Genomic DNA, 14389 nt, shown 5'->3' on the forward strand with positions numbered 1-14389 from the left:
AGGTTTTAAACTACATATTAAAACAATTTTAAGCTATGTGAAAATGTACCATGGAAAATTCTTATGTGAGTAGTACTGATATATCTTCTACATCTTTTCTATTACATTTCTAATAGACTAAAAATGTATTACATTGCACTGAATTTAACAGCCATAAAATACACAATTTTCTATGCCTATTTATACATACATAGATTTTTTTTAAAAATGCATCAATTATTAATACTCGTTACTAAGAAAATTTTGCCATTGCATGACCAAATTAAAAATAATAAAATTCGTAAACTTGATTAAATTATAAAATCTCTAGGACGCAATTATCAAATTTGTATGCCTATTAAAATTTATAAATGAAACTCACTTTTAATAATTATTCATGCCATTTGTACGGCTATGTTGCGAACATGCTTCGTTTTTCTCTAAATCACAAATTTTGTTACCTCATCTTGCATGACGCTTAATTCACTAGAATCCCTCGCATCATAATCGTATAATACCCTCGCACGTTCTTGACCATTTTCCGTTGATACATTGGATGTTGGTGGGGTAGTCGGATGATAAGGACCCCCAGATAAGCTGGGTAGGATAAATTACAATCTGGATGAGTTTGGTGAACATGCTTTAAAATGTGAGTCGGCTATTTTCTGCACAAATATTGCGAAGAAAGTTTGTTTCATGATATTTGACATTTTGACTCTATTCTTTATAATTTTAGACTTTTAAATATTAAAAACTCATAATAAAACGTTATAAGTTTTATTTACTTTTTTCTTTTTCAAAGACTTTTGAGAATATACTCCAAGAATTCTCACTATTTGCATCGTTAAAATGGATTTTATACATGGTATACATGCTAAATATAAATAAATATTACTTGAAATTATTAGAAAATTATATTGGTACACATATAGAGACATAAGCAGTTTGGCAAGTAGGACAACAAAGATAGATTGGTGGTTACTTATAAAACAAATTGAGGAAAAAGTACAATTAAGATAGTACAGCTTTTAAAGATACACTTACTAAAAAGTTGTGAAAAAAAGGCACCCACTACCTTCTGACAAACACACTGTTAGGATTAACAAATTTAGCAACATGCATGAAAACCAACAAACATCAATCAATAGCATATATTTGGATATTGATTAAAATATAAAGGGCATATATATAATAAAGCTACGTGTAGAGACTCTAATTTCTCACTGCACAAAGTGCAATAACAGCAATTGAACATTTCATAAATATAATTTATTGATTGCTTCTTGACAATTACAAGTTTCACAGTAGTATTATAAACTAAGAATCATTCAACGTATTTCTATATAGAATCGTTGCATTAGTTAACAAGGATTTATGTATCAGAGGAAAGAATTATCTCTGCCCTAAGCTTCCATTTATTATTTTAGATCATGAAAATTACGAAGTAGTTATTGCCATTTTTTAACGTTATTAACGAATTGTTAAAGCTACACTTTTGAAATTTCGGTATCGAAGGTAGCAGTAACATAGGCAGAACCAGCAAGTGGTGGGTGTATAGGGGAGTTTTGGGATTGTGAGGGAGAGGGTGTTAGCTCGATCACATCTTCGCTGTTGACTCGCAGCAAAGGACTCGGCTGACGCGCCCTGTAATCCCAACCATGCAAGCAAAGATAGAGAATAGACAGAGTATATTAAAAGAATAAATAAATATAACAAGCACAGGTCTAGTGCAGAAAGAAAGGTACACCATTTTCATCATGAAGTTTGTAACTGAAATAGAACAATTGCTATTAAAGCAAACAGAAAATTAAAAATAAACGTTACATATACCACGTTTATAGAAATAAGCAAAGTTCTGGATAGTAGAACTTATAATTATCTACGTGATGATCTTCGCGAATGAGTAATGGTTCTATAAGCTTTTTCTAAATACTTTTGCTTGTCACATATGACATAGCATCCAATGATTGTTAAACATTACTCACTCGGATCACCAGAGAGTAGGATAGCTATACAAGGATAGTGCAGGATAATTAAACAATACTTGAAAAAAGAACAAACTGTAAAAAAGAATTTGTCAGCTTACCCAGCCAGTTCGCGTTGCAAATCTTGCATCGTTGCGTGACACTGAGCGTAATGACGCGCCTGTGCTTCAACGAATTCATGCAAACAACGTAGGTGTCCAGCCTGAGAACTCGAAACTCCTTCCAACAATAATTTTACGATTTCTGCTTGACGATCGAACTCCGATTGTGCTATTCTCAACTCCCTCTCTGCCTGAGTAGAGTAATAAACAGTTTCATTCCTTGTTTCCAATTAAAAGAGATTAAAGTTTGATTGTACAACTAAGAAATGATTGAAAATGGGGATGGATCATTGAATAAATCTTGCAATGAAAAAATTTGACAATTGTAAATATGATTATGATGCAAAATAATAAAATAACGTGATGAAGGAACAAATCTAAAAGTTCAAACATATAAATTAAACATATATTTAAAAAAGTAGGAAGTTAGCTATAAATTTTGAACCATTGAATCAGCTCCAGTAGTACCTGATCAAGTAACACTTCAGGTGATACCCCAGATTCCTATGAGATGCAGCAATGTATAGGACAAAGCACATAGTAAACATATAGACCACGTAATTAAACGAAATAATGAATAATAGAACTTACACTCTGCTGGCCCAGCATACTTCTTGCTTTCCTTACTCTGTTTTTACATGAATCTAGGTCCAATCTAAAAATTGAAAAATTGTTATATTAAAACTAGACATTTCAACATATAAGAAAAGCAAAATACATACCGTTTATTTTCCAATATGGACATTTCTTTGGTAACAGTTTTCATTTCACCTTCCAAAAATTTTCTTAAAGGTTGTATATAACAATTGGCTGAAGTTTCAATAAAACTTCTTTCAATTTGCCCTAATTTTTGTTGACACTGACCAACCTTTATTAGTGCACTACCTAAAATGAAAATTGTAAAGGTAATAGATCAATTATGAAATAAAGTTACAGAGTAAAAGAGAATAGACAAACACACCATAAGCAATTCCTGGTCCAAAATCATTACCAGCTTCTATCATATCTATGCCTACATATTCTAGATTGCTTAACCTGTGAGGTTTCTTCTTATCAATCTTTTCATAAAAAAAGTCTTCAATTCTATTGCCTGTAGCAGAATATATTGTATAATAAATATGTAGAAAGTTATGATTTAGTTTCATCATCTTGTAATTAATTTTTTTATATTACCTGGATTTGGAGTAAGTACAGCCTCCATATTCCTAAGGATTTTTTCAGTCCATGTTTTAGTTGCATTTGCTCTATCTGAAAGATGCTCCAAATGTGCATCTAATTCAGTTTTTTCTGATGTTCCCAATGTTTCCTCTGTTAACTAGAGAAGAAAGTAAAGCATTATATTATTCTTATGTTACACTGTGATTCTGAACAGTTAATTTTTTACAGTATTTTAATTTTTCCAATTTTTTATGACATAATAATCAACATTTTTGATTTCCTAAAAGATTCCTTTAGATCTATTAAATCATTATGACATTAGCTTGGAAATTCAAGGGGACTACAGACTTAGTCATCCTAACTTATTTAATATGTTCTGAGTCATGGAATAATTAATTATTTAACTCATAGATATACATTTGTACTTTAGTATTATTCAAGATTAAGAAACTATACAAACGACAAGCTTTATCACGGTTAAGTGATACTGCTAAAAACAAGAAAGTTAATAACAAGCACAGTATAGAACGTAATCATCGAAATTCGATATATGTATTTACTAACCTTAGTCCTAAATAATTAAATTCAATGTATAAGCTAAAAACTATGAACGAAAGTATATGTACAATACTTGATAAATAAAAGTCATTGCAAAATATATAATTTTATAAAGTCTAGATAAAAATGTAACTGTCAAGTAACGATCAATTCAGTTAGAAGTTTTCCTCCATGAAAAAAAGTACAAAATGTCAGAAATGACAGCGTTCAGTTACAAGTGCCTTAACAAGAACACATTCTTGTCAATGAAAATTCGTTGAATTATTATATCGAGGATTTCTCACCTGCACAACCCTACTAAGTGCAGCACCAGCATCTTTTACTAATTTCTTTACATTAAAATCCATTTTTACGTCTATTTCGATGCGGATCTTCCACAATCACCCCTTGCTACTCTTTATTTTCTATCGACCACTAACTCCAAGTGTCTCCGTGAAGAGGCGCTCCGTTTACAATTTGCGTATGTAGATTTTGTAGATTTATATAAAAGAAAATTTAATTAAATTAAAAGAACCAATATTTTATCACATACAACGTTTTATTAAGAGCAACTTGTACATTTTCAAAACATATAGTATTATAAATATCGTGGATATTTTTAAAAAAATATGAAAGGTTTGAATTATTCTATAAATTCACAAAAGATCATTTGATATTAACAGTATAATTCAAATTTTTGAATAATTTCGGATGACATAAAAGTTGTTTGTTTTTGGTACAGACTTATATAGTAATAAAATCTAATATTCCGTGACAAATATTGTAAATATTGATAATGTTGACGTAAGTGAAACAAATGCGCATGACGTTTATTACTTTTATCGCAGTTTAAAAAAAAATGTTTTACGTTTGAATTCTGATTAAAAGGTATAGGTACATATTTTTATGTAACACATGAAGGACCCATAATATTGCACGCGTCGCAATTTGTGATCGGGAGGGAATAGTTAAGTTTGCAATTTGAAACCTTTGTCAATTAATGTTTTATTATTTAAGAATCTACTCATGCATAATTTGATTTTGAAAACCGTAAAACAGTGAGTAGTATATAAAAAGCTAGAGCAATATGCATGTCTTATCAAATTTCATTATTTTCAAAGTAAATAAAGGTACATTAACCTATACACATCAAGTTGACATACGAATCTTGCTTGACGTAAGATGTGTCAAGAATTTAACAAATTTTTATTTAACTTTACAGCATCACAAAATTTTTAATGAATTTTAATACATTAAAAAATGTATTTAATGACGATGTCACTCTTCGACACATAAAATATGTTCTATAAGCACATGCCTCTAGTTTTTACGTAATTCCGTGTGCATAGGTTTTATGAATGAAAAAAATACAGTTTTTATCATTTTCTCATGAACAATTTATTATTACATTTATACTTACATTTGTGATACAAATTTTGTAATTATTAACAAGTATTTATAAAAGATGTGACAATTTTCTTTAAATACAAATTTTAGGTTTCATACGAGGAAACTGTTAATAACTAATCAAAAAGAATTAAAATTTTCCTCTTCATCTGTTGTAAAAAATATTACACAGATTACAATGGTAGCTGAAGAGAAAGATTTAGAATCTGAAACAGTGCAGTTTGAAGAGCATACATTAACTTGGTTACACAAAAGTTCTCCTTGCTTCCCAATGAATGGATCTAAGGTAGAAACAAGAAATATTTAATTTATACAAAATTTGTGGTGTATTTAATGGAAACTTCTTATCTTCAGATCAAAATAATTCATGAACCAAGTGTGTTTTATTCTACTCTTATAGAGAAGTGTAAGAATGCAAAAAAAAGGATAACATTTGCATCACTATATTTAGGCACAGGAAAATTAGAATCTAATTTAGTAAGGGTATTTCAAAATTTATGCAACTAAAAACAATAATACGATAATTAATAATATTGTTATTATATATAGGTAAATGCTATAGATCAAGCTTTAAGTACAAGTAATGGTAATGTTGAAGTTAATATTTTATTAGATTTTATGAGAGGTTCCAGAGGTAAACCAAATTCCTGTAAAATGTTAGAACCATTACTTAATGGCAAATATGGTCATTGCTGTCAAATTTTCTTGTATCACACTCCTAAACTTCGTGGATTCTTAAAAATGATTATACCAGATCGCTTTAATGAATTAGTAGGACTACAGCATATGAAATTGTACATGATAGATGATGATATAATAATTAGTGGGTAAATATCTGAGTACTTTATTTTATGTAAAGTTACTTGAACAAAAAAGTAAAAACATTATTTTTTAGTGCTAATCTTAGTAATGACTATTTTACAAATCGACAAGACCGGTACTTTGTACTGGAGGACTGTAAAAAACTCTGTGATTTTTATAATGAATTAGTGCAAAGGGTGGGAGAATTTAGTTTTGTGCTCCAACCAGATGGAACTGCAACATTAAATTCTACCATCAATGTCCATCCTCTTAAAAATCCTACAGAATTCATTCAAGAAGCTGCATATAGTGTGAAAACTTTATTCCAAAGAGAATTGCAAGAATGTTCTGATCTTAAAAAAATAGGTACATGTATGTTTGTATCTACATACACTACCAGTCAAAAGTTTAGAACTACTTATCAAGTTTACACCAATACTGAGTTTGCTACCAATTTTTTATGGATTCACAATTAATGTTGCAGAGATCAATAGTAATTTATTTCAATTTGGTTGATTTGGGTAATGCAGAATTTATTAAAAGTCTTTTAATTTCTAACTACTTTCTGAAAAGTCTTGCATCATTCTTGATTTCAAACTTTTAGCTGGCTGTGTATATATTTATACAAAAAATAAACAAATTAAACTGTCTTTTCAATTACTTTAATAGGAAAAAACTTAGATGCAGATACTTGGGTCTTCCCTTCGATACAAATGGGTCAATTAAATATTTATCATGATAGTCACATAACATTGAAACTTTTACAGACAGCTTCAACAGGTACAACACTTAAATTAGCAACTGGTTATTTTAACTTAACTTCAGAATACAGTGAAGCACTACTCAGGCATTGCCAAGGAACTTGCCATCTTTTAACAGCACATCCAACTGCCAATGGTTTCTTTTGTAAGTTTATATTGTGAAAATGAGCAAATGACTACTATTTAATTTATTAGCTAACACAATGTAACATAAACATTGTACTTAGCTGCAAAAGGCGTTGCTGGTAGTATTCCAGCAGCTTATACAAAAATAGAAGAGTCATTTTTTAAATACTGTGATAATTTGGGACAGCAAAATAGAGTTACTTTGTGGGAATTTATTAAACCCGGATGGACGTATCACGCGAAAGGACTCTGGTATTCTTTACCAGATCAAGAAAAGCCTTGTCTTACGCTTATTGGATCCCCCAATTTCGGTAAAGTCAAACAAAATTAAAAATAAAGTAACAGTAAAATAATAAAAAGAAGGAATTAATTTTAGGTTATAGATCAGTTAAAAAAGATTTAGAGACACAAATTGCTATTGTGACCAAAAATAAAAACTTACAAAATGAATTACAAAAAGAACATGAACGCTTGTTTTCATGTGCGAAGCGTGTAACGAAAAATACATTTTTTGAACAAGACAGAATTCCGCCAACTTGGGTATGTGCTGCCGTTGCTCTGTTTCGATATTACTTTTAGTGTTATACCTGTGAAATGTCTGCCACATGTAATCTAAGTCATCTTTTATACATGGCTTCAGATTTTATACATGGCATCTTCTAACGAAACTCGTTGTATAAAATGAAAACTATAAAAAGGAATAATGAATCGGGTTATCAATTTACAGTTTCTTCATTTATCATTTACATTATGTTTAAAATTAGTGAAAAAATATAAATAAAAAAATCTTAGTATCCTTCTCCATTAATAAATATGCAAAATTGAATATGTGAACTAAATGGGTTTGATAAATAAAGAAGTACGTTGTACGTATTTATACTGATAATAATTATTTGTTGATTGACATACTATCCTGTATGGAACGTGATAAAACTTTATGGTACTATGATTGCGACGTTTTATACGTAACGTCGGAAAGGTGGAAGCAATTCCAATTAAAGTGCAGAAATAGTATAAGAGAAACTGTTCATAACCACTTAAAATAGTCATTTCAGTCGACTATTGAGAGTCACAATTAATGTGACTCTGGAAGATAATTACTTCGATGACACTTTTCACAAATGACTGAATCGGTTTTGCACTAGAGATTTCCAAAAATGGCAGAGAGGAAAACTTCTTCCGTACAGTTTTATTTTTCGTCGATGACAAATGTTTCTTCCTTGACGAAAAATTCTATTACTTCCTCTTCTACATTCTTCGAATCAGAATCTAATTCGTCGGTATCGATACCTAGAAGCGAAATTTAATTTCATGAAGTGTTTTAGATACTTCATTTAAAAATTTCAGACACTGTAGTTATTGTAATACAAACCATTACGTAATTCTAAACGTCGTTTCTTCTGATTACCCCATTCTTGAGTACGTTTTGAACGATATTCATCGAAGGCTTTCATCGCCGCACAGCGTTTCTCAATTAATTCCTGTAAAGTAGTTTCATTAGTAAAAGCATAATGCACATTAAACGTATCGATTTAATATAATGCAGATACCTTTGAAGCGCGTGTTAATCGCATACGATCTTTGCTTTCAAATTGTGCAGAATATTTCTTCAAATTCTTCTTAATTTCTTTTATTTGTTCTGGTGTTAATAACGTCGGTGGTCTCGGTCGCCATAATAATTGGTTAAATTGATTAAGATTAACTCTTTTTAAGATACGTCCTTGGAACGTCCATATCCAGTATCCATTATCCACACTAGTTTTCCAACTAGAAACAGCTGTTACCACATACCTATAATCACATAAGCATTTATATAATTTTCGTAATATGAAACATTCTGTATGTAAGAAAAAAAAATTTACCGCCCAGTCGGGTCCCATTCCACATCTGACGTTTGATAATGGTCAGTTGAATTCATGATAGTAAAATCATTAGTGTCAATGAATTCTAAAGCTCCTGCCATAGTTGTCAACCCAGCAAGCACAATAAATTGTCCAGATGGTGACCAGAACAGATGATTGCAAGCTTTTTTCTCTAACTTTTCTATTGGATAAAATACATATTTATACACATACTGCTATTTGTAAGACAATGTAAAAGGACTTACTAAGAAGAGCAGGTTGATGACCGTATCGTACTTCGTAAAAACTAACATTGACACTCGGAATCTCTCCATGAATAATAGCAAATTTGCTTCCAACGGGTTCCCAAGCAAACGCATGAATTGGTTCCTTTATTTCTACACTATCGACTGGAATTTGTTTTTCTCTCATATGAAAGATTTCAAAGTTGTACGACATACCCTGTTAGTGAACATATGAGTTATCATATGTGTATATACATACATCTTACTGTGTTCAATAGTTTGTTTAACAAGTACCGTATATTTCTGTTCCGTCTTCTCTTTACGTTTGGCAAAACGATCCACTTTCACACAAAGGTAATCTCCTGATTTTTGCCAGTAAATTTTACAATCAGCTACATTAAACAAGTTCTTGTTACGTATTTCATTTCGACTGGAATCATAATTAATAATTCGAATAATTTATGAACTAGTGGATATGTTGAAAGTGTTAAAAATTATTACTTTGGAATTTCGAGAAGAGTAACTCTAGCTGGGACATCTTTATCTTCTGGTACCCAGTAAGCAAGAACGTTATCTGTTGGAGACCAGCTAAAGTCTCGGATACCAGGAATCTTTATACTCTTCTTATCCAACAATCCAAATGACTGCAACATTTATAATGAGATATAAAAATTCAAAGTATCATATAATGACCCATAGTATTAAAGAAAGGGACATACAGGTGTTTCATACACACTCAAAACATCTACTCCCATACGTGCAAGATATTTATCATCGTGTGACCAGCGAAAAATTGGCCACACCGGCGAGCCATCTGCGTAGAATACACGCTTTTCTTGACCACTAAGAATATCCCAAATTACAAGACGTTTTTGATCAGAGCCAAGATCGTTCCGAGGAGTGTATGTTACTAAATAACGTTCGCCAGGTGAGAAATCAATACATTCAACACCCTTCTGGCTGAATCTGGCTTGTTGCAAAAATTGAGGACCACCCCATAATGCAACACCCAGTTTGTGGAATGTTGCTAAATATGTCCCTAATGGAGACCATTTCACATATGTCTCTGTCCATCGCTGTAACAAGTATAAAAATTGTATATTAAATACATGAAAGCTTATATTTACAACATAATTTAAGATATGTAACTTACAGAACGCTCTTCAAGCGATGTTGGTTCAGGAGCAGAGTTCTGCCAAACTTGAACAGTAACAGAGGGACCATTACCACAAAGTACACAAAATTGATCATAAGCATCTGGTTCCAACAGATAATAATGTAAATCTGCTGCTGCTTTAAACTCTTGTGGTTTTGGAGGTTCCCATTCATCTGGAATCTCTTCAAATTTCTTGAAATCAGTGAATAAATTTACTTTGAAGGTATGTTGCTTGTCAATTTTGTAATTATTTACAGCTTGAGCAGCTGCTAAGGCATTTGCAGGATTATTGTACTCTAGAAATATATACCTAAAATCAAATAAATTACATAATATGTGTAATCCTTGAAACTTTTGATAATATCACTGATGGTTATCACTTAGATCACAACTACACCTACCCTTTGGTATATCCATTTTCATTTTTAGGATAATATTGGTTTACTATAGTACCAAATTTTCCTAAGAATTTGCTAATGACTGATTGAAGTTTCTCCAGTCTTTCTGGCTCAACCTGAGGAACTCCATCAATGACAATTACTGATTCCACTCCATCTGTTTCTGATGGCTTTTGCTTCAAGATATCACCAAGAAGTTCTATATATATAAAAAGATTAAATATTTCATCCTTTCTCTTAACAAAGTGTCGAGAACAATTTTTTATTCGACACATATTTTAAGGGAATATTCAGTAGAAAATAAGTTAGGTACTCGTGCTTTTTAAGGTTAAGTATGCATGCCACATTTGCGAATATACGTAGCCATGCTTTCAGTCATTGTAGCATAGCTTCTGTTGAATGTCATTCATGAAAGGCCGCGTTTACCTTCGTCGGTGATATCGTCGATGAACCCTTCGGGATCGCTGAAATTTGGCTCTTCATCGTCGTTAACTGTATCGTCATTATTTTTTACGTTATCTTCGTTTTGAGGTGTTTTATCCGCTAACGATTTCTTCGCCATCTTGGAAACCTCTAAACGCACAGAGAATCAAGTGAAAATGGCAGCAGGTTGCCTTTCTGCATTCAATGCAACCTTTAATAGGTGGAAGTGGTCAAAATTGTGTCCACTTCTTAGTAGGCAAAAATAATCAATGCTACCGTACTTTAACGCATGTTGTATTAATCGTCATTAATAATTTCGTTTATATAACATTTTTGACAAATGTTGGAACATACAGTATAGATTAGCTACTATATTGGATAGTGAAAAGTTAGGATAAATATTAATATGCCAGAATACACTGAATTTATTTATAATCAAAGATTATAAATAAGTGTTAAAAGATTAGATACTTTTTGAATGTAGGAAGTTAGATCATAAATTTATGATCATGTGATTTTATACAAGTTTGAATAGAATATGTTGTTTCACCTGATAATACGATTGTGAACTATGTTCACGAACTTACTACTTTAAATCACGAATTAAATTTACAAGTACATTAGATTGTTTTACATTTTAAAGATAATCAAGTGCAATTCTTAATATTTACAGTAATTATTAAAAATCAATTTTGTGGAAACAATACCGTGTTATGGCATGAAACTTTAAAGAAAGCCTCTTTAATTTAAAAGAAGTTTGTTACCATTTTATACTTTAACTTAACTTTAAATTCAAATTAATAAAATTTATATCTTAAAGGATAGTATAAATCATCAGTAACAAATTCGCTATTTAAGAAATTGTAAATAAATAAATGTAGGCGCGTAAAATATTTGCAAAACAGATTGTAGAGTCTTCTACAGACTTTATGCTTTCCATTGTGGCCATTAAAATTAATAAATTAACGATAATTGGAAAATTACTAAATCGAGCACATTACATACAGAAAATTGGTTTTTCAAATTTGTTGATAATTTATTAATAATTGTCTGATTATTATACAAAAGTTGTACGACTATATCGCTACAGAATCACGTTTTAAAGTATAATAATAAATTCATATAATACATACATACATGTAATATTGAATTGATCATTAATCCATTATTTTCCTTTGACTAACTAATCAGTGAAATTATGATATTTTAATTTGAGAAAGTACTTGTGTTCTGCTTTAATTTCTCATTTCCTTTTCTAATCATTATTAAAAAATTATAATAATTATCGAAGTAATTATTAATGTGATATGTTCAATAGTTCAAATTAAGCTACATTATAGAATATTTATTTTATTAAATGCATCTTTATGTATGTAAATTATATTTTTTAAATAGTTTATATAATGATTAATATTATGTGAATACAACAATTTATTTTAAAATATTTTTTGCCGGTATGTGAATTGAGGTTATGTTTTGAGTAAAGGTTATAAGCCAGCATCGTTTCTCTTAATATTACTTTAAAATATGTATAAATTATTGTCAGCATCAATTAAAGAAGTAAGTCGGAAGATAAATGCCGGAGAAATACGACCTTCTGATATTACAAAAGCATCTATTAAAGTAACATCAGTAACTAAACCTCTAAATGCTTATATCAGTATTACTGATGAAACAGCAAACAAATATGCTAAAAGTTCAGATACGCGACAGCAAAGTAGTAGCTTATTGGGAGAACTTGATGGAATTCCCATTGCAATTAAAGATAATTATTGTACGAAAGATCATAAAACAACTTGTGCATCAAAGATGCTCTCAAATTTTATTCCTACTTATGATGCCACTGTGTATCAGCGTTTGAAGAATGCTGGAGCAGTTTTAATTGGTAAGACTAATCTGGATGAATTTGCTATGGGTTCTGGAACTATTGATTCTTATTATGGGATAACAAGAAATGTATGGAATTCAGATGTGTTAGAAAAATATTATTCTTGTGATAGTTGTATAGAGGGACATACAAAACAGTCTACAGATGAAAATTCTTGGCATATAGCAGGTATGTGTTAGAAAGTTGTTTTATTAAATTTATTCTGACCATTAAATTTTATTTTAGGTGGTAGCAGTGGTGGTTCTGCAGTGGCTGTTGCAACTGGAAGCTGTTATGCTGCAATTGGTTCAGATACTGGTGGTTCAACCCGAAATCCAGCATCTTACTGTGGTTTAATTGGATTAAAACCTACTTATGGTTTGGTTTCACGTTATGGACTTATTCCACTTGTAAATTCAATGGATGTACCTGGCATTCTTACAAGGCATGTTGATGATGCTGTGTTAGTTTTAAATAGTATAGCTGGTCCAGATGAAGCAGATTCTACTTGTTCAAGAAGAGAATATGTACCATTTGATATACCAAATACAATAGATGTTAGTAATCTCAGAATTGGAATACCACAAGAATATAAAGAAAAGAACCTATGCCCAGAAGTACAAAAATGTTGGGATGAAGTTTCTCAATATTTAAAAGAAGCTGGAGCCTTGCTTTTCACAGTATCATTGCCACATACGAATTATTCTATAATGTGTTATACAGTTTTAAATCGTTGCGATGTTGCTAGTAATCTTGCTTGCTATGATGGCATGGAATATGGTTATAGGGCAGATGAGTGGAATTCTCTACATGAACAGTATAAAAAAACAAGGACAGATGGTTTTGGTAAAGTAGTTAAAGAACGTATATTAGTTGGAAACTACTTTTTATTAGAAGAAAATTATGAGGAATACTATGTTAAAGCAATGAAGATAAGAAGACTTATATCAGACGATTTTAATGCAGTATGGAATAATAATATTGATCTTTTACTCACTCCTACTACTCTAACAGAAGCTCCTATTTACAGTGAGTTTATTTCAATGGATAATCAGGCACAATGTTCCATTCAAGACTATTGTACACAACCTGCTAATATGGCAGGTATACCAGCTATTAATGTACCAATTAAACTTTCTAAAAATGGTTTACCTTTATCTTTACAACTTATGGCACCTCCTTACACTGAGAAAAGACTTCTCACAGTAGCAAAATGGATTGAACAAAGGGTAAAATTTCCAAAACTTAAACTGAAGGATCTGTCTCTATTAGAATAAAATATTTTACATCAATGTTGTTTCGTTCTTTGCACTTTTCTACGACATACCTCCTATTTGTCATATTTACTTGTTTAATAGCTATCAATAATATTAGAATATTGTTCATTAATTTATTATATACGAGTGAAGGTGTTTATATTAATACATTTGTCCAATATTTCGTGCATAAAAACGTATGAACAATATCTCGAACATGATGAATTATAGCCACTGCAACACTCGTTGCGACGTGATATTTTATAATCAAACATCAAATAATTTACCGTATAGTCAGAAATTAAAATTTAAACAGATACATTTTCTCTGAAAATTGTGGCTGGCGTG

General features: G+C 30.8%; 4 protein-coding genes across 4 annotated transcripts in view; 2 read left to right on the forward strand and 2 right to left on the reverse strand.

Moving 5' to 3' along the window:
- Positions 1–4181, reverse strand: part of LOC108578853 (endophilin-B1) — a 4858-nt gene extending 677 nt beyond the window's left edge. Inside the window, exons 1-8 of the mRNA XM_017942262.1 lie at positions 4066–4181; positions 3239–3380; positions 3027–3155; positions 2788–2950; positions 2657–2720; positions 2534–2569; positions 2066–2256; positions 441–576 (exon numbers count right to left, since the gene is read on the reverse strand). Of these exons, the coding sequence (XP_017797751.1) occupies positions 441–576; positions 2066–2256; positions 2534–2569; positions 2657–2720; positions 2788–2950; positions 3027–3155; positions 3239–3380; positions 4066–4128 (924 nt within the window). The 5' untranslated portion in view covers positions 4129–4181. The remainder of the gene's footprint in view (positions 1–440; positions 577–2065; positions 2257–2533; positions 2570–2656; positions 2721–2787; positions 2951–3026; positions 3156–3238; positions 3381–4065) is intronic.
- A 605-nt stretch (positions 4182–4786) lies between these two features.
- On the forward strand, positions 4787–7601 carry LOC108578874 (CDP-diacylglycerol--glycerol-3-phosphate 3-phosphatidyltransferase, mitochondrial). Its single transcript, XM_017942285.1, has 8 exons — positions 4787–4818; positions 5258–5453; positions 5522–5644; positions 5717–5994; positions 6063–6334; positions 6638–6874; positions 6957–7166; positions 7232–7601. Exons 1-8 carry the CDS (start codon positions 4787–4789, stop codon positions 7432–7434), a joined length of 1551 nt encoding a protein of 516 aa, XP_017797774.1. The 3' UTR covers positions 7435–7601.
- Positions 7602–7994: 393 nt separating this feature from the next.
- Positions 7995–11057, reverse strand: LOC108578847 (eukaryotic translation initiation factor 3 subunit B). Its single transcript, XM_017942254.1, has 11 exons — positions 10922–11057; positions 10499–10694; positions 10095–10407; positions 9661–10017; positions 9443–9585; positions 9236–9371; positions 8963–9158; positions 8718–8898; positions 8406–8646; positions 8228–8336; positions 7995–8145 (listed from the first exon to the last, which is right to left on the reverse strand). Exons 1-11 carry the CDS (start codon positions 11055–11057, stop codon positions 8045–8047), a joined length of 2109 nt encoding a protein of 702 aa, XP_017797743.1. The 3' UTR covers positions 7995–8044.
- A 1388-nt stretch (positions 11058–12445) lies between these two features.
- On the forward strand, positions 12446–14062 carry LOC108578888 (glutamyl-tRNA(Gln) amidotransferase subunit A, mitochondrial). The gene is made up of 2 exons (XM_017942299.1): positions 12446–12974; positions 13032–14062. The coding sequence occupies exons 1-2, from the start codon at positions 12446–12448 to the stop codon at positions 14060–14062; spliced, it is 1560 nt and encodes a 519-aa protein (XP_017797788.1).
- The last annotated feature ends 327 nt before the right edge of the window (positions 14063–14389 follow it).

This window comes from Habropoda laboriosa, unplaced genomic scaffold (assembly GCF_001263275.1).
Source record: "Habropoda laboriosa isolate 0110345459 unplaced genomic scaffold, ASM126327v1 scaffold62, whole genome shotgun sequence".
Classification (NCBI taxonomy): domain Eukaryota; kingdom Metazoa; phylum Arthropoda; class Insecta; order Hymenoptera; family Apidae; genus Habropoda; species Habropoda laboriosa.